This window comes from Gossypium raimondii, chromosome 5, assembly GCF_025698545.1.
Source record: "Gossypium raimondii isolate GPD5lz chromosome 5, ASM2569854v1, whole genome shotgun sequence".
In the NCBI taxonomy this organism is placed as follows: domain Eukaryota; kingdom Viridiplantae; phylum Streptophyta; class Magnoliopsida; order Malvales; family Malvaceae; genus Gossypium; species Gossypium raimondii.
This window is the reverse complement of record NC_068569.1, coordinates 55,289,210-55,315,091: the sequence shown is the minus strand read 5'-3', so window position 1 is coordinate 55,315,091 and position 25,882 is coordinate 55,289,210. Positions and strand designations below refer to the sequence as shown.

The window sequence follows — 25,882 nt, the reverse complement described above, 5'->3', positions numbered from 1 at the left end:
GTGACCAGGTTGATTGAGGAGTGTTACATTAATCGTCTAGTGACTTGAATAAAATCATAAATTTATTTATAAAATTATAAAAATTTAAGAAATTAATTTTTATTACACCTTAATTTATCATATAAATTCATCAGATCAACAATTTCTAAATTTAATTATGATAACTTATTTATATGGTTTGTTTTTTGATTGAAACTAAAATTGCACAAAATAGTTGTGATATATATATATATATACACAGATACATATATATAATTTTAATGTTTCGGAAATGGAGTGATAATCATAACCTTTAATCATCACATCCACACAATTTTCTATTAATTTTTATTTTATGACATTTTTGATGCATTACTCACAATCTGTGATTTATTTTTTCCATCATGAAAAAATTAAAAAGTTAAACTAAGGTTTTAAAAGTTAAGAGAGAAAAGAAAAGAAGAAAAAAACCATTTTGATTTTTAATTACAGTTATTTTGGGAAAATTATATTCACTAATATAATAAAATAAATGTTAACTTTTATTTTCCATCATATGAGATAACCAAATAAATGAACTATAACAAAATTATATTTTACTAATGGTATCTTGACATTATTCAATAATGTGAGAATGGGATGACCAAAATTTTCAAGAATCCAAACAACATAATCTCATTTAAGAATGTAATATTACAAACTGTAATGTAAGATTCAACTAACCAAATGTTCCCAAGTGTAATTAGAGCAACTAACTACAGAATAAAAATTAGATTAATTGTGCAGATAATTACAAACAGTTACACACAAATCTATTTTTTATAGCTTTTCACACCCATATATATTTAAGTTTCAAATATTATTTTTATATGGTAATAATAGTATTTTAATTGTATAGCATATATATTTTTAAAAGTACATTTTATGGCTTATATGTTATTTTTAACATTTAATTGTATATTAATTTGCTAACATTGTTTAAGTGATTTGAATTTTGTTATTTTTATTGATTTATTCAATGATAGTTCTTGAATTGCATAATTGTTTCTGTTTTGATGATGAATGTTCTGTTTAGTGTAGGATTGCTCCGTAACCCTAATCTAACGAAGGAGACGGATTAGGGGTGTTACAAATCTTGCTTGGATTAAATAGTTAATTGGATTGCTTCCCTACATTTATAATGTATGAATAACATGTTCATGATTTTATTTGAATGAATAAGCAATCAAGGCACATAACATCATTAACAAAATTTTAACAATTTAAGTTAAAAGAATGCAATCAATCTAACAACAACAGAATTAAGTCATGTTAATTAAATTGAAAGAGAAAATATTTAACAATCATGTTCATCAATTCATAACAAATTAAAAAGTTAAAAAAAAAGAGAGGAAAGTAACTTGAAGACAAATATGGTGTTTCTCTATAGCTCAACTTGTGTTCCTTTTCCTCCTTCCTTCTGCTTTGCTCCTTCACACAAATGCTTTTAAGATTCTAAATTTTGCTACTCAAAGAACTTTTACAATGCTTCTCTCAAACTCTTGTATTGCTCTCTCAAATGAGAAGTGAAAGAATGAAGAATGGGAAAAGAGAAGGTGAGTGAGGAATGAGTGAATAGTTAGGGCTATTTATACTTGTAGAGATTTGCTATTTTTAGCAAATGAGAGCCTTGAAATGAGTGAGTGGATAACTTTGAAATTCTTGAAATGTTTGCTTAAAATTTTTGCTATTTTTAGCAAATGAGAGTTGACCAATGCCATTATTTGGACAGAAGAACAAATGTCGTAGTGCGGCTATAGTACATGCTAGCGACAACTAAGGTTGAAAAGAGAGGAAATGAATAGGAAGAAAAGAAAGAAATAAAATTGAAATAGGAAAGAAAAAACAAGAAAGTGAAATAGAAAAATAAGAGAAAATTGGATAAAAATGTTGAAATAAAAATAGAAGAATATTTAATAAGGGTGGAATATCCTTTTCCAAACCAAGTAAAGATATATTGAAAATAAGGAAAATGTTATAAGATTGAAGTTTAATGTGAAATTGTTCATCTTATTCTTCCCTATTATATCGTATAAAATAAACAATAGACAAAGCTCACATTCTAGAATAACCAATGATCTAATGCTACTCCAAAATTAAACCCCAAAGCCAAGAAACAAGTTTACAAACATCTGAAACTACTGTAACACTAAATGACAAATTCCACCCATTTAACACGAGAAGTGACATCTTTTTTACTTTTCCTTCAAAGGATCTTTCTGAAACCTCACTTCCACCCCAACTTCGCTTTCAATTCCTGCAAATATCAATCAATAACTTTATACCGATTCCTATTCTTATCTTGTTCCTAAGGAAAGTACTTGTTTGAAATGGTTTTTTGTACCTCTCCCATGACTCTGAAGAAATCAATCACAGATTTTGCGGCTCATCTTTGAATCTGATTCCCTCGGGATGACTGCTTTACCATCAATTGCAACAAGGGGTATGTGGGAAATCTTAGACCACTCTCGTCCTTTATCGCTTGAGCACTCTTCTTTCAGCAACGGACAACTGGAAATATATAAATATCCAAGCGAGAGAAGCATGTCTTTTTTTGGAAGAGATGTTAGCTTGGGGCAATTATCGATGTCCAATCCTTTAAGAGAGGCGAGGTCTTGAAAGCCCTCGGAGAACATGAATTCCAGGTTCTCAAATCCGAAAAGCATGATATAGGTGAGAGAAGGAGGCAGCATCATTCCAATCCCTTCTTCTGGGAATGACACCACGTTTGAGCATCCTCCACCTCCGATGGTCAATTCTTGAAGAGAGGTGAGTCTATTTAATCCCCATTCCACAAGTGACCTATAAATCTTGGGTGCGTTTGAGATTGTAAGTGATGTGAGATTGGCAGGGAATCCCTCCGATGGAAATGATATGTCAGCCGAACAGTCGCGCAATCTTAATCGTCGAAGGGAGGTGATGCTGGCCATGCACTTAGGAAGGGCTCCAAAATTTCCACAACCATCAACTCCAAAAGCTCTGAAGCTGGTGCTGGGCATCCCACTTTCTTCAAAAGAAAACAAATTTGAACACGAATGCAAACAAATCTCCTGGAGCTGTTTGAGCTTGTCTAGTCCTCGTGGTAGAGATTTAATTCCAGATCTGAAAAATAGAATAGATTCAAGACAAGCGGTTTCCTCAAACTCTTGGGCTATGTATTCCAACTCCGGACATTCTCCAATTCTCAAATGTTTAAGCGTTATGGGAAACTTGGTGTTTGAAAATATGCAACTCAGTTTTGAGCAGTCAGTAATATAGAGAAGTTGAAGCTGATTGCAAATATTTTTGCGCCCCTTCGATGACAAAGACATTAGAGACGGACACTTATAGATAGACAACTCCTCAAGAAGACAGAGGGTACTACTCATACTCTTATTATCTTCTTTTTCATCAACCAAATACTCCAAATTCTCACAGGTATCAATTGTCAGCTTTTTTAAATTAGGAGGTAAGTTATTCTCTGCAAAAGAAACCAAGCCTCGACAACCGCGAATTTCCATATCTGTAAGGAATGTGAGCTCATGTAAGACTTGTGGCAGTCTATTGAGCCTTTCACAGTCATATATCCGCAGAGATTCAACACATGAAATCTTGTCAGGTTGCAATTCGGCTTCCTTGGCTTCCAAAGACTGCAGTTGAGGACAACTCGAAACGGAAATGAAACGATGTCCAACTAAACTAAACCCATACCATGATAGAGATGCCAACTCCTCCCAACCATCAATTGCAAAATGTTCTGAGTTTCCAAACCTCAACATTGTCCTATCTGCTGGAATATTAAACTTTGAAATGTTAGAAAGAGACAAAGTTTGCAAAGAGGAAAGCTCCTTTGCAGGAGAAGAGCAATCATCCACCAGTTCTGCACACCCTCGTATACTGAATTTACACAGTGACGGGAAACTTGATATTGAAACTACCAAATTCGTACAGCCATGAATTTCAAGTTTTTGCAAGGAAGAAAGATAGGTAGGCAACCTTCCCAACAATTGAGGACAGTTTATGATTGAAAGCTCACGAAGGCTGGGGAGTTTCAAAACCTTCTCGTCTCCTTCACAAGTGTCCCACTCCTTCCAATTTGGAAGACTCTCAAAAGACAGAATCTCTAATGATGCAAATGGATTCAATTGATTTTCTCCGAAGAGCTCAACACCAATCTTCTGTACTTGATCGAAACCAATAATTGAAAGATATTTTAACAATGGCAACCTTCCAACTGATGGTAGTGACTTGCAGTTTTTACAATTGCGAAGCTTCAAAGACGATAAATTCTTGAGGGAAGAATCAGCTATCCAAGATGAGAATTTTACACCCCCGTAATTCTCAATGATGAGTTGCTCAAGCCTTTTCGGAGGATGAAGAAAGTCCAACACCCGCTCTTCAACTTCTGTTTTCCTTGTATTATTCTCCAAGGCTGTACCCCATTGTAGTTCTAACCCATCAATCCCTAGCTTCTCATTTAACTTAGCTTCCCTCGCATCTTGACCATTAACATTCTCCAATCCAGAAAGACAAAAATTACCTCTAAGGTTTGACAAAGTTTTCAATTCTCTAATAAGACGTCCATCACCTTCCCCTATAACAAAATTAGACAACGTTTGAAGCTGAGTTAGCTGATCAAATCCGGAGGGCATCCTTTCTATTGAATTCGCACCTCTAATATCAAGAAAATGCAAGTTGACAAGGTTTCCCATCTTCGAGGGTAAATTTTTGAGCTTTGAACAATCTCTTAATATTAAAGTCTCCAAATGATAAAGACTACACAAAGAATCAGGTAAACGATTGATTCTGGTTCTAGAAAAATTTAAGTAGCGTAGATGTTTTAAATTTTCAAAAAAGTCGGGCAAATCATAGATCTCATACCCACCCAAAGAAAGAACCCTTAAGTAGCTAAGTCTTGGCAACAAATCCTCCAAGACAACGTTAGATAAATAGAATACCTCATAACTTGGAGCCATTAAGCGTAAGAAAGTACGTAAAGAAGTCATTTGATAAAATGCCTCAAACTTCTTTACACTCTGACACCGATCATCGATAACATAAGCTGAGTGGCGAGAACGATGCGAAAACTTTTGTTGCTTTTCACCCTCCACTCTGCAACATATTTCTCCTGCAACTGATTGAGCTAAATCATTCATAAGATCATGCATCACGAAACGGGATTTGTCTTCAATAGATCTTTGAAAAAATGACCTTGACACTAGATCTTGAAAATATTGGTTTCCAAGACCTTTGCCTTGAATTTTAATTTTTGATTGCAAGAAACCTTCTGCTCTCCATAACACGATTATCTCTTCTTCTTCAAATTCATAATCTTTAGGAAATATGGAGCAGTAGGCAAAGCATCGTTTCAAATGAGGAGGAAGATAATGGTAGCTTAATCGCAAAGCTGGAATTAAGCCACATGGATCTTCTGGTAGGTCCCATATCTCGCTCTCATATACTTTTTCCCATTCACTATGATCCGTAACTGTGCGTAATAAGCTTCCAATGGCTTTTGCTGCCAAAGGTAAGCCGTTGCACCTTCTCACTATGTTCTCTCCAATTTCTTTAAATTGGAGATGCCCATCAAAGTTTCTTGCTTTCAATGCATGCTGAGCAAATATGGATAAACAATCATGATGCGAGAGTTTATCCAAGTAAAACGCTTTCACCGAATCGACATTAGATGAAACCTTTTGGAGTCGAGTTGTTACAATAATTTTGGTTTCTGCTCCAAATGGAGCCCGTAAGATGGTCCAATCACTGTAACTCTCGTTCCAAATGTCATCTAAAACAAGCAACATCCTTTTTCTGGATAACTTCTCCTTCAACTTGACTTGAAGCAAGTTCAAGTCATTCTCATCATGTGAGTCAGCGTCGAGGGATCTTAAAATCGTCTTTGTTATGTTAACAGCATCAAAGTCATCAGAAACGCACACCCAGGACTTGTGATCAAAAGACTCCTTAATGCTGGGATCATTGTAAACAAGCTGAGCAAGAGTTGTTTTCCCCATCCCTCCCATGCCAACGATGGAAAGGACACAAACTCCATCGGAATTGTTACTTTTGAGCAACTCAAGCATTTCTTGCTTCTCATTGGCTCTACCAACATACTCCACAGCTCCATCCATCAAGGAAGTTGGTTGCAGCCTGGGTTTCTTTCCCTTGGAAGTTGCGCCTTGAGGCATGATCTCACTCAACCCCAAATTACTTCTTCGAGTGTTCAAACTATTCAGTCTATCGGTGATTGCTTTTATCTTTGAAATCATCTTAGCATTGAACATAAAAGCGATTGGAGAGAAATGACCACCAGTACAGCAGGTTGGAATGAGTTTCCGTACCTTACTAGAGCTGGCTTGTGCTTGAGTTTTTTGGAGCTTGAGACGTAACTCTTGGTAAGCGAACTCGTCGAAGATGTCATCCACATCGTAAGCTAAGTCTTGGAGATCGCCCAACCAATTCTTGACACCCTCGTCCTTGATCTGCTTCTCCTCTGCATGGTTCAACACTGCTTTGATCTCGGGGAATATGGATTGCCACAGCTTGAGTTGGTGGTGGAGTTGCCGGTGATCGGCCACAAAGTTGAGTACAGAGTCAAGCAACTTGGCAGACAACAGCTCCAAAAAGGCAGAAAGAGCAGCCTCTCCAAAGACAGACATGGTGGAATTGGTACAAAGAAATCAAAGAGAGAGATGAAGAAGGAAGGGGAGATTGGGGGAAAGGAATGGAGATGGATTGTGTATAATTGGGGTTAACAGGGAATGGAGTTGAAGTCAACGAATAGAGACAAATGAGATGGAAAACACAAGAAAGTGGAAAACAGGTCACAGTTTTTGGAACGATAATCTCATTCCAATTTCTTTATTTTATTGGGTACCAATCATTCTTTACTTTAATCAAAAGATAATCTCATTGAAAAGAAATACATTATATTTTGTAAATTAATTTAATTGTAATTATTTACGCCATACAAGTATTTGTGTTTTAATGCCATAAGTTAACAATAAATTAATTTTATTCAGTGGATTTGAGTTATGTACATTATTTTTAGTTAAAGACTAGAATTTATTACTTATTTTTATTAAAGTTTTATTAATATTTTTAATTTTAAGTTTAAATTTATATTAATTATTTTATTTTTATTTTGATATTATAAATGTATTGATTATTTATTAAAATATGTATCTTCAAAATTTTTTTCGACATACGTTTTTAGAGATATTTTAACACTCATAAGAGTCAAGTTCAATGTAATTGTTAATATCAGTGAGTTTTTCATGCCTATTGAAATCAAAGTTAGTATTAGTCATGATTATAGTACTTTGACATCTATGGATAAGATTGAGCGATCGATTGAATCGAGTGAAAAATTTTCATATTAATCGAATTCGTAAATCCTATTTTATCATCCTAACTCTATTTGAATTTTTTTTTCAAATCGAGTCAAGTGAAATAAAATTCAAGTCGAGCCAAATCGAGTGAAATTGTTAAAGTTAAATTAAAAAATAAACATGTTACATTAAAATCTTGTTACAATATAATTAATTAAATGTTATAGCACATAAATTTAAAAAATTCAAAGTAAAATAAGAATAATAATAATAAATACTTTATTAATACAATAAACTTGAATAATAAATTAACTTATTTAAGTCCTCAAAATTATTATTCTAGAAAATTTTTACTTTTAAACTTTCTTTATATATGATTAAATGCTAAAGTTACATATTTTATGTAATTAAATTGGTTAATTTATGAGAATGCACCACTAATTTTTTTCATATTTATTGAATTTTGTGCAAGAGTGTAATTTGGGACTAAATAGAAGAAAAAGAAAACAATTGGGCTAGATTGAAGAAAGAAGCAAAGAAGAAGGGCCAAAGCAGAATTTTTCCAAGAATAATTAGCTGAAATTGTTGACTTAGTGGGAGATTATTTTGGGATATTTTTATATCATGGAATATTTTTCCTTGATTTTCTATACTAGTTGGCTCTTAATTTAGCAATGCCACTAGTATAAATAGAGGCTACATTGTTCATTTTAATCATCAAGTGAAATATAAAGCTTTTATCTTTCAATACATTCTCTCCTTTCTACTCACAAATTTATTCTGTTGCTTTTAGTTTCTTTTTCTTCAATTTATTAATTCCTAGTTAGCCACCAACTTAAACCATTTGCAATTCATTTTCCAAATTCCCTTTTTATTTCCAGTAGCTAACATCCACTTTAATTCGTTATCAAATTTCCAGCCCCATACTCAATCACGCCACCCATCTTTTTCACCCATTTTACCTTATTTAATTTATCCAATACCACCATGCCCCAAACCTTAGCCAACTAAATCCATTTTCAGCTTTAGGCCGAAATTAGCCTCGTCAAAACCCGTGAGTTACGAACCCGAGCAAATTAACTCCTAAATTCCAGTACTTATTTTTTCTCCAGATTAAGAGTATGATTTTGTCAGCTCATAAAGTCAGATCAACACTAAGTCGAAAAAGACGTCATTTGAGTTAGTGTGGTTAGACGTATAGTTGGAATTCCGAAAGGAACGTTTCTAATCGGTTTTCTGTGAACACATTAGCGTGCCAAGTGGAGATAGTTGTTTGGTTCCGTCAAGGGAAGTAGTAACCAGATTTAAATTTCCTACGCGGTTGAGGACATTGGTTCGAGCTAGGCTCTTCTAGAACGAAAAGCCGTCGGAGTTCTAAATCACGAACGTTTCATGGTTGTTCGATCGGTAAGGGTTAGTTATTGGACGTTCCATAACTAATTTACACAATGAAGAGTTGGTGTCCGAGGCGTCCTTGGTAGCTATAACTAGCTTATTGGAAATGAGGAGTTCATCTAATTTCAAGGATTGATTTAAAGATGAGGAAAAATCCGTGCCTAAAGCTGAACTTATTCTAATTAATTTTTCTTCAAATTTATTTAACTGCTTTTTATTATTTCATTTTCAACTTTTACTTTTTATGCGTTTTATTTATTTATTTCAGGTTCCAGGTTTTCGATTTTATCCTCCCCCCTAATATCTTGGGCACGACAACTGCCCCGACATAAATCTGGTCAAGAGAGCAACAATTTGCAGTAAACCCAGTTTCTGAGGGATCGGCCCTACTCCCTATACTGCTTAAATTTTCAAAATTAGGTGTAGGTTTATATTGGTGGATTCAACACCTATCAATATATTTTTTTAGAATTTTTTTAAAAATTTATAATTTTTTAAAGGGTAAATTACACCAACAATCAGTCAACTTTAGTATAGTTGACAAAACAATCACTTAAGTTTCAACTCAATCATTCAACTTTCAAAAAATAACAAAACAGTCACCACTAACCATTTTCTGTTGCAAAAGAAATGTTACAAACTGCGCTTTGTTTTTTTATTATTCTTCATGCCCGTTTTATAGTCCATATTTAAGATATGTGACTATCCCTCCCAATAATATTATTTTCAAGATTTAATCTTGTATCTCCCATTGAAAGCACAATATATCTTTTACCATTGCATAGGGCTACAAATGAACATAAAAAACAATTCAGTTTTTATTCATTTATATTCGGTTGTTAAACTAAATAAATGAACATGATCAAGATTTTGAGACTAGTTTATTAAATATATTGAACACAAACAAAGCTTGTTTAGTTTATTTATGTTTATGAACAAGTTCATTTATCATTCATTAAAAATTCGTTTAATAAATCATTCAAAACTTGTTTATTGTTTCATTATTATATATTAATAAAATTATTATGACTTTTGTGCTTATTATTTATTTATAATATAACTATAAATATTAATATTTGACATTTTATATCTAAATATATATAATCATATGTTTATGTTTATTTATTTGTTTATTAATTATTCATGAATATTGATTGTGAACATGTTCAATTATAAGTTTATGAATATGTTTGTTTAACTTAAACATACAAATATAAACATGCATAATTTTAAATTAAACGAAGAAGAATGAACAAATTAAAAACAAACAAACAAACATAAGAACGCATCCATCCAATGTACGTTAAAATTTTGAAGATCTTAATGTCATAAATGAAAATTAAATTTTAAAAAATGCTGGTTATGGATACCACAAACAGACTTGAAGAACCCTAGTAATAGGTATAAAAACAAAAAGATCTTGAAGGAGAACTCGGAAACAGACTAGATTTCATATCTAACTCTTCAAATTGATTCGGCTTCAAAATGAATCACGCCAGATATTACAACGAAATATTACGAAAAACAGATCGTATAGAGAACAATGAGATACCAGTACTAGTTATTAACTGTCGATCGAATGATACCACTGTCAAATCCAATCAAAGCAGATAGCAAAGTGAAGAGACTACTTACTTGAAGCCAAATTGTCTACTCTTTGTTTAGGTTACGGATAACAAATGGAAGAATGCCACCGTGATCAAAGTATGCCAATATCAAATTGTCTACTCTTTGTTTAGGTTACGGATAACCAGATTACTTCGATGAATTCTCTCAAAGCTCTTGGCGATAACTGCTTTCACGCCCTGAACAAAGCAGAAAAACCGTTTGGGATGTAAGAGTTAAAGAGAGAATCGATATTCCAATATCAAGAATTAGTGAGCCAATGCCCGTACCAGTAACATTGGGCCCTTGGCAGCCCAATCTCTTGAGCTGCCACTTCCATACTCTGCTCCAGCTAAGACTATCGTGTCTTGCCCAGCAGCCTCGTACCTCTGCAAGTTGATAATATATTCCATTAGTAATCGCAGTCTAAGTGGAAGCAACGGATTTTTAAATAGCAACGTTAAAACTCACCATTGATGCATCATATACATAAAGCTTTTCTCCTGTCGGAACATGAATAGTCTTCGGACCAACTTCTCCCTTCAGAAGCTTGTTGACAATGCGGATATTGGCAAAGGTGCCCCTTGCCATCGCTTCATCATTGCCTCGACGACTACCATAGGAATTGAAGTCCTTTTTGTCCACCCCACGCTCAAGAAGAAACTTAGCAGCAGGGCTATCCTTTTGGATGCTACCTGCAGGAGAGATGTGATCGGTGGTAATACTGTCACCAAAATTGAGCAAGCAATAGGCATCTTTCACTCCATGCGGGCCTGGTGGTTCTACGGTCATGTTTTTGAAATATGGAGGCTCGTGAATGTATGTTGAGTTTGGATCCCAAGAATAAAGCGTGGAAGCAGGGACGGAAAGTTGATTCCACATCAGGTTGCCCTTTGTGATGGCTTCATAGGTGCTCTTCAACATATCAGGCAACACACTAGATTGAACAACCTGTCACGTTACAAAATTCCACATCATTTGGGCTCAAAATAGTATGCAACACTGTCAACTTTCAAGTGACTTCACAGATTATTTACCTGTGCGATCTCATCATTGCTAGGCCATATATCCTTGAAATATATACTTTTACCCGATTTTCCTGTCCCTATAGGCTCTTTCTCGAAATCAATATCAACCTGAAAATACGGAAATAAGGACCTAAAGATGCTGCTAACACAATATCAACCTGGACTTGCTATTCACAAGAGAAAAAATGAGCATCCTCGTAAACCACTATTATTATCATATTATTATATCAACTTCCAAATTTAAATTTGTGATCTTGGATCCATGATGCATCACGGACTTGAAATCAAGTTTGATAAATAGAACTTTTCACATTGAATAGGGTTGGAAAAATATTGAAAGGCCAAGTAACAAAAGAGAAAATCTGCAGTGCCCAATTTTTGGAACACCACTGCATGAATAGTATCAAACTAAATTGTCTAAAATTTTGTGGCATGACTAATCCAAAAGTAAGAAAATGTATTAGACGCTGCATTTTTGTTAATACCAATAAGAATGCAAAGTATACATTACCGTGCCAGCAAGGGCGTAGGCAACTACTAATGGAGGTGAAGCAAGATAGTTAGCTCTGGTTAGGGGATGAACACGACCTTCAAAGTTTCTATTCCCGGAAAGAACAGCTGCAGCAATGATATCTGAAATAGTGACAGAGGTATTTGTTAGTGAAGATAAATTACATTGGGCAAGGAACAAAGACAGAGGGAAACTAGAAACAAGTAAAAGCAGGTGCTGAAAATTAGTGAAGGTGAATTATAAGAGAAAACCAAAAGGAACCAATGGGAGTAAAACTTCAAGTTTTGAAGACACATGCGGAATAAATAAATCAGGATGTGAACTAGAACAATCAAGAAGGAAACATGATTTAAAATGAAATAAGGATTGGCCTAAAATCTAGAACTGAAAATATTAGCACATTTTAGCAAGTTGATGAAAATTTAACTAGCAAGAAAATTGGATAGAATTTTTAAATATATCACCGGAGATTATCCATTAATCCTCACACTTCTGGAAAAAGCCCCCTAACACTACCAAGAGAACTGCTGGCAATTTTCAAAAGAAAATGAGGAAACAGATTTTGCATTCAAGAAATAAAATTTACCATTTTCTGAAATTCCCGAAGCAACTGATTCATCAAGTTCTCCAGAATTTCCGATACAAGTTGTGCAGTCATAACCAACAAGGTTAAAACCTTGTTGATTCAAGTATTTTTGCAGCCCACTATAGAACACCAAATCAAGAGCAAGAAATGACTGTTTTCAGAGACATTTTCTTTTTCTTAAAAGGGATAAGATAGAGACAATAGGGATGACTAAACTTCTTAAAGGAAATATCATATGCAATCAACATACCTCCGAAGCAAATACTTTGTAACAACTCCAGATCCAGGAGCAAGACTTGTTTTAATCCATGGCTTGACCTGGGGCATAATAATGGAAAGTACATTTTAAGATATCAGGCAAGACTTGTCTTCCAGCTACAGCAGAGTTGAAGTTCACCATTTTTTTTTCCTTAAAGAAAGAGAAGAAAACTGAAACACACACGCACACACAAAAAAAGGGGGAGATAAAGAGAGAAGAAAAACCATACTCAAGATCCACAAGTTTACAGTTCCAATGCTGATATGAGAGAATGGTAACCAACTATAATACAAAACTACTCCCAATATGGCCAAATTTTCACAAGAGTTATGAAACACAAGATACCGCTCCAAATTAACTCGCTTCCTACACATAAATTTCCAAGCCCAGAAAACATTGATACCTTAAATGGTTAAAAACACAGGATATATACAAGAAGCTAAGACTAACCTCCAAACCTAGTTCGTAAGCCTTCTTAGCAACAAGCCCAGCCCCGAGCATGACACTAGGGTTTGATGTGTTTGTACAGCTGGTGATAGCTGCAATTACAACACTTCCATGTCTAAGTTCGGCAGGCAGGCCATGGAATGTGAACTTAGCAACTTTATTCTGCTCTTCCTTTGGCACAGCAAAACCCTGCAACAAGGATTACACAATTAAGGCATGATGTACAAATAAGTAAATGCATAAAAATGTGCTCAAAATTTTAGTTTTGTAGACTGATGAAAGATGGAAAATGATAAGTTTTGTAAAGGTAGAAACAAAGGCTTACTAGGCCTGAGGCTACAAAAAGGGACCTAGCAATTCAAACCTTAAAGCCAACACTATTACCAGAGTTTGAACTTGTTTCTAATGAACACACGCCATGGAATGACATCAAACAAGAGTTTTTTTGATGAACCAACTGCAGTAAAGCTGTCTGTGTCTAACCTTGAATCCAACATTGTTATCAAGACAAGCATGCCAATCAGCCTTCATTTCTTTCAAAGGAACTCGGTCATGAGGCCTAGTAGAAAGCATCAAAGAAAACTGTCAATAAGTAAATTATAATAAAGAGGCATTAAAAGAAAAGAGGTAATGTGCATACCGCTTCGGCCCTGAGATACAGGGTTCAACTTCGGCCAGGTCCAACCGTTAAAAGGAACTGTATGCTCCTTGTTGAGGCTGCTCATGGAAATAGAGTCAAGAATGATGATACCATCTGAAAATGTATTTCTACCAGCAAGGGTTGAGGAAATTTTACCTCATTGTAGTCGACAAACATCTTGTTTGCACGCAAATAACCTTCTATCATTGATACCTGATGTATAAAAAGCATATGTCAAACCACCCAGTATAACACTGGGCAAGGTAGCACAATATAGAAACCCATGGAAAATTGAACTCACTGTCTCATCACTTCTACCAGTTAGCTTAAGATACTGCAGTGTTACATGATCTACAGGGAAAAAGCCCATGGTTGCTCCATATTCAGGCGACATATTTGCTATTGTGGCTCGATCAGCCAATGATAATTCACCCATTCCCTCACCGACATGCAAATTAAAAATAATAAATGATGATGAAGGCATGTACATTGGATAATAATGGTAAATATATATATATCTCTGTTGATAGACTTGTGATAAGAGAACAAACCGTAAAACTCAACAAATTTGCCAACAACACCATGTTTCCTCAACATCTGTGTCATGGTCAAAACCAAGTCGGTGGCCGTGACACCATCACGCAATTTGCCAGATAGCTTGAATCCAACGACACCAGGTAACACCATGCTCATTGGCTGTCAACTTTGCAAAGTAGAGCATTAGAAAAAATAGCAAAACCAAAATTTCAGCTAGATAACTATGCTTCCTCCATTATTGTTCTCTTTCTATATGTTTCACCTTTTTAGGATATTTTCTTGGTTTAATTATCTAGGTGATATGGCCTAGGTTTTAAAACTATATAAAAAGGGTTAAAACCTAAATATCTAGTACTCTAAGTTGCCGACTTTGGTCGGCTAAAGCCTTGATTTTGATAAGCTGTGAGTTTACCTTTAAATAAACTATCCATGTAACTTATACTTCTTAAATTAAAGTGCATTGAATGGTAAGCATTCTCATTACAAAATTATCAACCAAAATTTTCCCTACAAAACCAGAAAAATTTTAACCCACATCACAAATGTTGAGCATTGGTCTGCAATGCAACAAGAGACCAGCAGCAGTTCAGCATGGAGACTAGCAGCAGCTCAACATGAAGATAAGCGTCGGAGTTGAACCGAATGCAATAGCTTCTTTAGTTCATTTTGTTCATTTTGTTCCTACGTAACTTTACTTAGTTTCCTTGTAATTTGTCCACAAAGTTAGTAGGATTAGATTTTGATTTGAATTTGATGTAATAGCTAGCTGATATGTCAGCTTACTTTTGTGTGTAATTCAAATTTAGTATTAGTCATGTATTAGTGGGAGCAGTTATGTCATTAGGTAACTGTCCAATTATCATGCAACTTACATATATTTTCAATTTTTTAATGAAATCAATGAGAATTTTCAGTTATCTTCTTGTTCAAACTCTTTCCTCTCCATTTTGCTTCTGCTCTCTTTTGTTTTTGCTTTTGTTTTGCTGCCAAAACTCCAACATCTAATCATGGAAATCTTAGGTCGCCAATTGGCAAAACCATCAAGAATTTAACCATTTTGAGCACTAAAATCTAACTGTCATTTAAAATAGAAATGTTTTTCCTTTTTATTGTAAAGGTTGCTATGGATTGAACAAAAAATTCAACAATCCATTCACAACTTACACAACTGTCAACAAAAAGTATTTGTTGGTGCAAAGAGACAACAGCAGACTGTTTTCAATCTTGCTTGGATAGCAAGCCTCGAGCCTTGCTGAAGAAACAAACTCAGAAGCAAGAACAGAAACACATGCGAATAGAAAACAAAAAATTGAGAGAGTATTTTTGAATGAAAAGAGCTGATATTTTCATTAACTACATCAAGAAGGCATAGTGCCATTACATATAATAGATAACAACAACAAAATGAACAAGTCATTACCTAATGACATACCTAACACCACTAAATTTACATTGGAAATTGTTAATCAGCTTGCTTAAGTTTCTTTGCTAATTTTCAGTCAATCAATCAACAAAAACATCATAAGGTTTACCAACTTAGTTCAACATGAACTAGATTACAAAATAATAATTAAAAAATACAATCAAAACATAACAAGTAGTTAGGCAACTTCAAGCTCCAGTTTCTGCACTTCATAGCTTGACTGCTTGCTGCCACTTCTCCTTGCATGGCCACCTTTGCATGTCTTGCATGGGAACTAAATTCAACACTCCTCCTTAGTTTCCATGCTAGTTACACCTAATTGCCTTCTTAATTTAACAAATTTAGACACATTGAGTGCCTTTGTAAAGATATCAGCAATTTGCTCTTCTGAATTGCAATGAACCAGCTCGATTTCATGAGCTTGCTCCATCTCCCTTATGACATGTAGCTTGATGTTGAAGTGCTTTGTTCTGCCATGAAAGATAGGATTCTTTGCAATTGCAACAGCAGATTTGTTGTCATAGTAAATCTCTGTTGCCTTTCCTTGATTTTGGTTCAAATCAACTAGGATTTTTCTAAGCCATATGGCTTGATTTACAGCAGATGCAGCAGCAACATATTCAGCTTCTGCTGTTGACTATGCTACCAGACTTTGCTTTTTAGAACTCCAGCAAAACATGCCTGAGCCAAGACTAAATGCATATCCAGATGTGCTCTTCATGTCATCACAAGATCCAGCCCAGTCACTATCAACATAGCCTATCAGCTTCATGTTTTCAGCCCTTTTGAACAATACACCATGATCAATGGTGCCTTTGATGTATCTTAGCACTCTTTTAGCTGCTTGAAAGTGCTGATCATTGCAGCAATTCATGTATCTGGATAGCACACTAACAGCAAACATGATATCGGGTCTTGTTGCAGTCAAATACAACAGACTACCAATGAGACTTTTGTATATAGTCTCGCAAATTGGTTCACCACTCCCTTGCCTCGAAAGCTTCACTCCAACAGCCATTGGTGTTCTTGTTGGCTTGCAGTTCTTCATAGAGAACTTATCCAGGATCTTCATAGTAAAAGAACTTTGACTAAGAAAGATTCCCTTTGTTGTTTGCTTCACTTCCATTCCAAGGAAGTAGTTCATTCTGCCTAAATCAGACATTTCAAACATTTCCATCATTTTTCTTTTGAAATCTTCCAGTATTCTTCTGTCTCCTCCAGTCACCAATAAATCATCAAAATAGAGTGACAGGATAAGCTGAGTTTCAACTTGGTTCTTCTTCACATACAGTGTTGGTTCACTGGGACTTCTCTCGAATTCCAAACTGAGCAAGTAAGAATCAATTTGAGCATACCAGGCTCGAGGAGCCTGTTTCAGGCCATACAAAGCCTTTTTCAGTCTGTACACCATATGTTCTTTACCAGTGATCACAAATCCTTGAGGCTGCTCGATGTAGATCTCTTCTTCCAGGAAACCATTGAGAAATGCAGACTTAACATCAAGCTGATGAATGGTCCACTGATGTTGAGCAGCCAAGGCAACTATCATTCTAACTGTGTCAAGCCTGGCTACTGGTGCAAATGTCTCCAGGTAGTCCAGACCATACCTTTGGCTAAAACCTTTGACAACAAGCCTGGCTTTTAGCTTGTTCAGACTGCCATCTGCATTCTGTTTTGCTCGATAGACCCATTTTACGCCAATGGTCTTCTTTCTAGCAGGTTTATCAACTAGCTCCCATGTCTGGTAATTCTCAATCATGTTGATTTCATCGACCATAGCTAGTTTCCAGCCTTCATTTGCCTCAGCCTCTTCAAATCTGCTAGGTTCTGCTATTGCAACCTGTGCCCTTTCATATATATCATCTAGGGGCCTTGTGCCTTTCACAGGCACATCATCAACATCCATTTCAGGTCCTAGCTGCTCAAGTTCAGCTTGATTAGGCACCGGTCTTCAAAGCCGCTCGCTCATTTTCTCCCAATTCCAGCAGGCTTTTTCATCAAAGATGACATCTCTGCTCACCTGGACTTTGTTTGTCAAGGGATCCAAAACCCTGTAGCCCTTCTTGAATGAGCTATAGCCTACTAGAACACCTGGTTGAGCCCTTTCAGAGAGCTTGTCTCTCTTTGCTGCTGGTATTTGTGCATAACACAGGCAACCAAACACCTTCAGATGTGCCAAGGAAGGCTTGAAACCGAACCAAGCCTCGAAAGGTGTCTTGGATGCAAGAGCTTTGGTAGGGAGCCTATTCTGAAGGTAAACAGCAGTGTTTACTGCCTCAGCCCACATGGTCTTGGGCAGTTTCTTCTCAAACAGGAGACATCTTACCATATCCATCAGACTTCTGTTCTTTCTTTCAGCTACCCCATTCTGCTGAGGTGTGTAGACATTTGTAAGCTGGTGTTTGATACAACATCATTGCAAATGGCTTGAAATCGAGTGAAGTGTACTCATGCCATTATGCATCCTTATTGATTTGACTTGCAACTTTGTTTACGTCTCTACAGTAGCTTTAAACTTCACAAACACTTGAGCTACCTCGGACTTGTGTTTCAGAAAGAAAATCCAGCAAAACCTTGTAAAATCATCAATGAATAGGATGAAATACATTATTCTTGAGTGATTCATCCTCATAGGTCCACATACATCGAGTGCACCATTTGCAATTTTTCGGTGGCTCTCCATCTTTGAGTTTCTTTGGGAATGGTAATCTTGCCTGTTTTCCTATCTGGCACACTTCACACACATCATCATGCTCCACTGAGTTGGTGAAGTTCTCTACCAGGCCTTCTTTGGCCAATCGAGCCATTGACCTGAAGTTGGCATGCCCGAGCCTTTGGTGCCAAAGCTTGGAATCATCAACAGAGGCAGTGTAAGCTGACTTTGAGTCACTTGGCCAATGGACCTCAAAGCATTTATCAGTCATTGTGACTGTCATAAGGCTTGATCCACTTAGATCAGCAATGTGGCACTGTTTATCCTTAAACACAACAGAATAGCCCTTCTCAAGCAATTGAGCTATGCTGAGAAGGTTTCTGTCAATTTCAGGTACTAGCAAGACATTTGAGATGACTTTGTTGCCTGTAGGAGTACATATCAGCACCTCTCCTCTTCCTTCAGCCCTTATGAACTGACCATTTCCAACCTTGACCTTGGGTTTGCAACTTCTATCCAAGGTTTTAAACAAGGAGGCATCTGGTGACATGTGGTTAGTGCAACCACTGTCCAATAACCAGCCTTTTGAACATTTCTTTTCAGCAGCTAAGCAAGAAATAGCAAAGACCTGCTCTTCTTGGTCACTGCTATCCTCAGCTACTCGAGCTTCAACCTTTGGTTGTTGAAATTGACTCTGCCTCGGCTTGGTTTTGTTTTTGCAAACCCTTTCAACATGGCCTTTCTTCTTGCAGTGTTGACATACTGCATCTGGCCTAAACCAGCATCTGTCTTCTGGATGACCTGGCCTTGCAATGTTTGTAGGGCTGGTCATTGCTCCTTGCAGTATCAGGCTTAGACCTGCTTTTCCAAGGCTTTTTGCCTCTTGGAGCATTGGTGCTCGAGGCTTCTCTGGCCTTGGTATTGAATGCAGCTTCCTGGTGATCTTCAGCTCTGCTAGCTCTTCTTTGTTCCTGAGCATAAAAAGTGTTAATTAGCTCAGTCAAAGAGATGCTAGCAAGATCTCTTGAGTCCTCTAAGGAGGATATCTTTGCCTCATATCTCTCGGGCAAAGTGGAGGACTTTCTCCACAATTCTTGCCTCATCAAAGTGCTCACCAAGGAGCCTTATCTTTGTTAACCACTTGTCATAATTCTATCGCTGACATGCTTCTTGCTTTCTTCTTCCTTCATCTTGATTCTCAAATCCTTCTCAAATTCAATAGTGCTTTGTTGCCTTGTCCTTTCAAAGTGCCTTGAAACTCCTCCTTAAGCTTGTCCCAAGCCTGTTTTGGAGTCTCACAGGCCATAATTCTGGTGAAGATGACATCTGACACACAGTTTTGGATGCAGGACATGGCTTTGTGCCTTTTGGTCCTCTCATCAGCATGTTGTCTGATCTGAGCTACTGTGGGGTTGGCCCTCAGTGGTGCTGGCTCAGCATCTGTGTTGACAACTTCCCACAGGTCAAAGGCCTGCAGGTAAGTCTTCATCTTGACCAGCCATATGTGAAAGCCTTCTCCATTGAAGACTGGTGGGGCTGCTGGTGAAAATCCTGAAGAAGCCATCAGGTTCCTTGATTTTAAGCAACAGGTCCACTAAGACAAGGGCTTTAGATACCAATTGTTGGTGCAAAGAGACAACAGCAGACTGTTTTCAATCTTGCTTGGATAGCAAGCCTCGAGCCTTGCTGAAGAAACAAACTCAGAAGCAAGAACAGAAACACATGCGAATAGAAAACAAAAAATTGAGAGAGTATTTTTGAATGAAAAGAGCTGATATTTTCATTAACTACATCAAGAAGGCATAGTGCCATTACATATAATAGATAACAACAACAAAATGAACAAGTCATTACCTAATGACATACCTAACACCACTAAATTTACATTGGAAATTGTTAATCAGCTTGCTTAAGTTTCTTTGCTAATTTTCAGTCAATCAATCAACAAAAACATCATAAGGTTTACCAACTTAGTTCAACATGAACTAGATTACAAAATAATAATTAAAAAATACAATCAAAACATAACAAGTAGTTAGGCAACTTCAAGCTCCAGTTTCTGCACTTCATAGCTCGACTGCTTGCTGCCACTTCTCCTTGCATGGCCACCTTTGCATGTCTTGCATGGGAACTAAATTCAACAGTATTTCATTATTCCACATCATACCACTTTTTCTTCAAAATCCCAAAAGGAAACGTTAAATCTATTAAGAAACAATTGGGCATGATCAAAGTTTCATGAAAATGTGCTATTCTTTTAAGACTTCCATTTCTTGTAAAGCGAGCTGTGTATGCAAATCCGAGCTGTGTCAAAAAACATCCAACTAGAATATTTGGGTATGATAATGGAAATCTCGAGAGGGAAAAAAATTCAACTTACTTATATTTTGGTTGCTTATTCTATTCTTCTGTTTCTACAGTCTTTAAAGAAGGAAGCCAACCTCAAAAACGCTGAGGCGATCACTAAGGCAGCTAAGAGAAAATACTATGAGGAAACCGAAAAGTTAAGTGAATTGCAGTACCAGTTCAAAGCTGCAAATGACATCCAACAAGAAGCGTATGCGCAGTTGCAACGTTTGAAGAAACAATCATATGAGAAGGTACTTTTAAATTCTGTAAGCTTAGAGTGAATTAACATAATCGTGTTGGACACGTAATCATATCCGAGACTCATAGACAAACCTGCATTTTCGTTCTGGTTCTGATTCAGTACATTGCTCTCCGAAACTGATAAACTAAGATAAAGATATGCCGACGCTACTCTTGTTTGAATGTTGCAGAATAAACACTTTTGGCAGTACAAGGATGATTTAAATAAAGCGAATGAGTTGGCTTCGAAAGGGTATAAAGTGGCACTCCAAAATTTTTGTATTAACCAGGTGAGGTCGTGCATTTGTTTTATTCCTTCCAAATCAAGAATTTTGTACAATATTTGATCTAAACAGTTGATGGCTCAGGTGGAGAAATTTATGGACTAATGGAATAACAACGATGAATTCCGAAAAGAATATGTTAGATGCAATGAAAGGAGCACACTGTGGAGACTGAGGACATTAGATGGCCGTGCACTTGGTCCTGATGAAGTGCCTCCTTTAATTCGTCGAGCAGTAAATGGAAGAGCGTTCGTGGATCATACAATGTCTGGCTTAACTTCGAAAGATCGAACACAAGAGGAAGTGGCGGTGGCAAAAAGCTGAAAAGGTACTTGCGGCAAAGGTTGTGGAGAAAAAGAAGCTCATGCAATCTGCTCCTACAGAAAGTGTTTCAGCAACTGCTTCTAATAGGGGTAAAATCAAAGAGGCGGAAGAAGAGAAGCCGAAGAGAACAGAGGAGGAGGAATCGGACAGGAAGGCAGAGGAATTGAGTAAGGAAGATGAAGCGGCTAAATCAAAGGACCAACGCCGGTCGGAGGAGGTAGCTAAAGCTAAGGAAGCACTAGAAAGGAAGAGGGGAAAGGCAGAGAAGGCCAAAGCTCGAGAGGCTAAACGAGCTGCTAATGAAGCCGTCGCTAAACCACCACAAAACTTCCGGCACAGCCAACATAGGGAGAAAACCTCAACAGAGGAGGCCAAAGCACGCAACTGTCGAAGAAGGCTCCATCAACACCAACACCCACCCCTGACGTCGCCGGTGGCGGGCATCTCATCTGGGGTTGACAAAAATATTAACGTCGGCTGAGAGATTCGTACTCTCGCGGGAAAATCCCATGTACTTAGCAGGCACACGCCTTAACCACTCGGCCAAAGCGACACTGCTTTACCAGCTAAAATTATCATTTAAATAACAAATAATTTGAGATGCTGTCCAAGCTAAATATCTGAAGCTACGTGTGGGAAGAACAGATGATCACTTAATATTCACCCAATAATATAAAGATTTAGTTCTAATACAATAATATTATCTACCAATAATTGGGAAAACGGCAGTCGACCTCGGGGGTTGGAGGATTGGGATGAGAGTAAAGCCGTATTTAGGGGGTTGACAAGACTCGAGTTTAACGCTGTTTTAACATTTAAAAATAAATTTTAAATTATTTAATGTTATTTTAATATTTATCTTATAATTAGCTACGTCGATCAACCAATAGAACAACTTATACTCGCTTTCACATATAATCTTATTGTATGTCAATTACACTGAATAATCTATTTTATCATCTTTTAGATGTTTTGAATGATAATAATGTTCCAGTTTTGATCCTTTTACTTCGGCTTCAAAGCCGTAGAAACTGAAAAAAAAAAAACCCCTTGAAACTGACACCTAAAGAAGCCGATCAGTCCTTGACTTTATCATCTCACTGTAGAAATCCACCAATTTGGCATTTGAGAGGGTTACATTTAGCCCTCGGTTTCGGAAGGTCTTGTCATGGCTGAAAACTAATCATTACGATCACATCATTGTTGAGTTGTGCAACGATGGTGCATGCATTGAATCAAATATATTATTGATGACTCGGAATTTAGTTGTTTAATTTTAGATTTTAGCATTAATACGTCAATCGGCCAATAAGGCAGTCCATTCATTTTTATAGGTAACTTAATTACATGCAAATCACTTTAAATGATCTATTTTACTGTCTTCGATATTAGATGTTTTGAATGATAATAATACTTTTGTTCTGAAAATTAAATCAAATAATTTTAATTAACTCAAAAAAATACAATTTTCATGTTCTTTATTGTTCTTAATGACTATATATTAATTTGATTTTTGGATTTAAGTATGTAAATAGATTATAAGATTATGACTTTAATTGATTTATTTTGCAGGGTTTAAATAAAAATTAATCAAAGTTAAGCTGAATATGAACATCAATTAAATCGAAAAAATATTTTTTCCATTAATTCATCATGCTTAGACCCGGCTAGATGTTCATTCCTTCAACACTAAAAACATTCCTAGCTTTCCATAAACTAGCTTCTACGATGAATTTTTTTTTTTTACTTTGAACGATGTACGATAAGAAACTTAGATATAAGAATTTTTGGATAATTTATTTTTTTAGTTCATGAATTTGACAATTAGATCCATCTTGGTATCTGTATTTTTTATTCGTTTTAATTATTGAACTTGACAATTAGATCCACCATTTTGATCCATGAATTTGAATTCTCTCGAGGTTTGATAATGTGACCAATATTATTAAAACAGAGTACTAAATCAATTATTTGTAAAACATATGCTAATTGTTTGTGTATTGAGTCCTTCAAATTTGTGTTTTGTTTTAATTCACTCCCTGGATGCCATGATATATAATTTTTTTAGTTTTAAGACACTGTGCTATTATTTTTAATATGGATCATATTATTTTATAAAATAATGGACAAAAAATATGGATTTGTAAAAACAAAAAGGAATTATCAAGTTTTTAAAAATATATTTTAATAATTTTATTATAGACTCTAATTATATAGAAGGATAATATGTTTCAACGCATTCGAATCAACATCTTCCTACATTGACAATAATATTTATGTTAATCGAGTTAAAACTCAATCGACTTAAAAATAACTTTTTAATATAAAAATATTATTATTTTTAAATACTTAATGATCTTTAAATAAAGATTTACCTATTGAAAAATAGGATCGCTTTTGCAATTTTGAGAAGAAAAGAATCAACTGAATTTAACAAATTTAATATTACTATATAAATAAAATTATTTCTAAATTATATTATTGCAAATAAATTTGAATGCCTGGGATACACATATTATATTGTTTGTTTGTTTGTTTAATTTTATATTTTGGTCACTTATGTTTCAATTATTATAATTTAATCATTAATATTCTCGATTTATAACAATTTGATCATTGTGCACTGTCCTCCATTAAAAGTGTAAAAAAAAAATCACATGTGACTCGTTAAATGTTGGGCCAGGTTATTGAGAAATTGTTTTGTGGACCATTCTGACAACGTCATTCATGGTCAATTTCCAATTATTTAATAATATATTAGTAATTTTTTCTATATTATTAATATATAATTTTAATATTTTTTTACCCTGAACCTTGAAGAACCCTAAACCTTGAACCTGAACACTAAACATCGAATCCTAAACCATAAATATCAAATCCTGAACTCTAAACATTGAACCTCGAATCTCAAACTTGAACCCTAAACCCTTCGAACCTTGAACCCTAAACCTCGAACTTGAATTTTGAACCTCAAATCTTGAGTTTAAGGTTCGAGGTTCAAGGTTAAAGTTTTGACTTTGAATTCGAGGTTTAAAGTTTGAGATTGAGATTTGGGGTTCAAGAGTTCAGGGTAAAAAATTACAAAAATTATGTATCAATTACATGAAAAAATCATTGAAATATCATTAAATGATTAGAAAAGAACATGGATGATGTGGTGGAAAAGATCCCTAAAATAATTTCTCCCTCTTATTAATTTTTAAATTTTTTCTCTCTCCCATAAGGTGCGGTGCGACCCTCAAATTATTGCCCCATTAAAAGCATTATATTTTTCTTCCCCTATTCGAAAATTTTCTTTTTCCATTGATTTCATTTCGAAGTTGAGTTTGAATAGCTTCCCTCCATCATCAATCTTTGGAAAAAAAGGCTTTCTTTCCGGCGACAAAATCTGATTGGTGACTTTATCGATTTTTCAATGGAGACTGTAGAAAGGTCTGCCCTTATCGATATAACAAATGATTCACCCATTATCGAGCTTGCAATGTAGAGCGAAGAAAATAAAGATGACGACTCTTGGTTCTGGTGAGGCATTGCTAAGGGTCAAGTTAAGACTTTGTTGCTAAAGGTTAAAGAAGAAGTTGAAGTTTCGAGTATTTCATTGGGAAATCATTGTGTTCTTCGCGTTCAATGGGACTTATGGCTCCTGCAAATACACCATAGGTTGAGGGTTTAAAAGTGATGGCTCTTCCTGTTGTTGAGGAAAAATTGAGGATCTTTGAGGTAACCCGAAACCCACAAAAAATAAGGGTCAATTATACCAACTGTCACTCAACTTTCAGGTAGCTGACAAAACAGTCACTCTAGTTTCAATTCAGTCACTCAACTTTTGAAAAATAACAAAACAGTCAAAAAATATAAGGGTAAATGACAAAATAGTTCTTCAACTTTGATATCAATGACAAAACAGTCACTCAACTTTCAAAAAATAACAAATAGGTCCTACTAAATTTAAAAAATCGGACACCTAAAAAGAAGAACAAATAAAACCCTTGAATGAATTCTTCTTATTCAGAAAGAAAGCAGAGAACCATGGCTTCCTCATTGTCATTAACCCAAAATACCATTCAATATCCTTTCTAGATTACCCTTAGGTCCGTAACTCGATTCAAATCTCTTTCCAATGACTGGGTTTACCTCACCTCGACCCCAAATTTCGTTGCCGACCATCTTCGCCGCTCTTCTTCTAATCCATCTCTCATCCTCCTTTGCTATAATACCTAGTCCGATTTTGAATTTGGGATCTTGCTAATCACTGACTCGACCCATAATTTCA

General features: G+C 35.7%; 4 protein-coding genes and 1 non-coding gene across 5 annotated transcripts; 1 reads left to right on the top strand and 4 right to left on the bottom strand.

Moving 5' to 3' along the window:
• Positions 1–2,007: 2,007 nt before the first annotated feature.
• Positions 2,008–6,825, bottom strand: LOC105768432 (putative disease resistance RPP13-like protein 1). Its single transcript, XM_012588344.2, has 2 exons — positions 2,363–6,825; positions 2,008–2,275 (listed from the first exon to the last, which is right to left on the bottom strand). The coding sequence occupies exon 1, from the start codon at positions 6,654–6,656 to the stop codon at positions 2,385–2,387; it is 4,272 nt and encodes a 1,423-aa protein (XP_012443798.1). The 5' UTR covers positions 6,657–6,825; the 3' UTR covers positions 2,008–2,275; positions 2,363–2,384.
• Positions 6,826–10,143: 3,318 nt separating this feature from the next.
• Positions 10,144–14,369, bottom strand: LOC105768436 (aconitate hydratase, cytoplasmic). Its single transcript, XM_012588352.2, is given in 13 exon segments — positions 10,144–10,463; positions 10,466–10,528; positions 10,619–10,717; positions 10,800–11,279; positions 11,366–11,464; positions 11,868–11,989; positions 12,454–12,572; positions 12,704–12,771; positions 13,163–13,348; positions 13,643–13,718; positions 13,800–13,876; positions 13,956–14,012; positions 14,101–14,369. Coding segments are annotated over 13 exon segments (1,725 nt in total). The 5' UTR covers positions 14,290–14,369; the 3' UTR covers positions 10,144–10,373.
• Positions 14,370–17,710: 3,341 nt separating this feature from the next.
• On the bottom strand, positions 17,711–19,469 carry LOC128041158 (uncharacterized). Its single transcript, XM_052630523.1, has 3 exons — positions 19,465–19,469; positions 18,366–19,383; positions 17,711–18,154 (listed from the first exon to the last, which is right to left on the bottom strand). The coding sequence occupies exons 1-3, from the start codon at positions 19,467–19,469 to the stop codon at positions 17,711–17,713; spliced, it is 1,467 nt and encodes a 488-aa protein (XP_052486483.1).
• A 1,187-nt stretch (positions 19,470–20,656) lies between these two features.
• Positions 20,657–22,090, top strand: LOC105768440 (proton pump-interactor 1-like). Its single transcript, XM_052630522.1, has 4 exons — positions 20,657–20,701; positions 20,833–21,012; positions 21,193–21,291; positions 21,572–22,090. Exons 1-4 carry the CDS (start codon positions 20,657–20,659, stop codon positions 22,088–22,090), a joined length of 843 nt encoding a protein of 280 aa, XP_052486482.1.
• On the bottom strand, positions 22,081–22,162 carry TRNAS-GCU (transfer RNA serine (anticodon GCU)). Its single transcript has one exon. It is a non-coding gene; the product is annotated as a tRNA-Ser (tRNA).
• Positions 22,163–25,882: the final 3,720 nt, after the last annotated feature.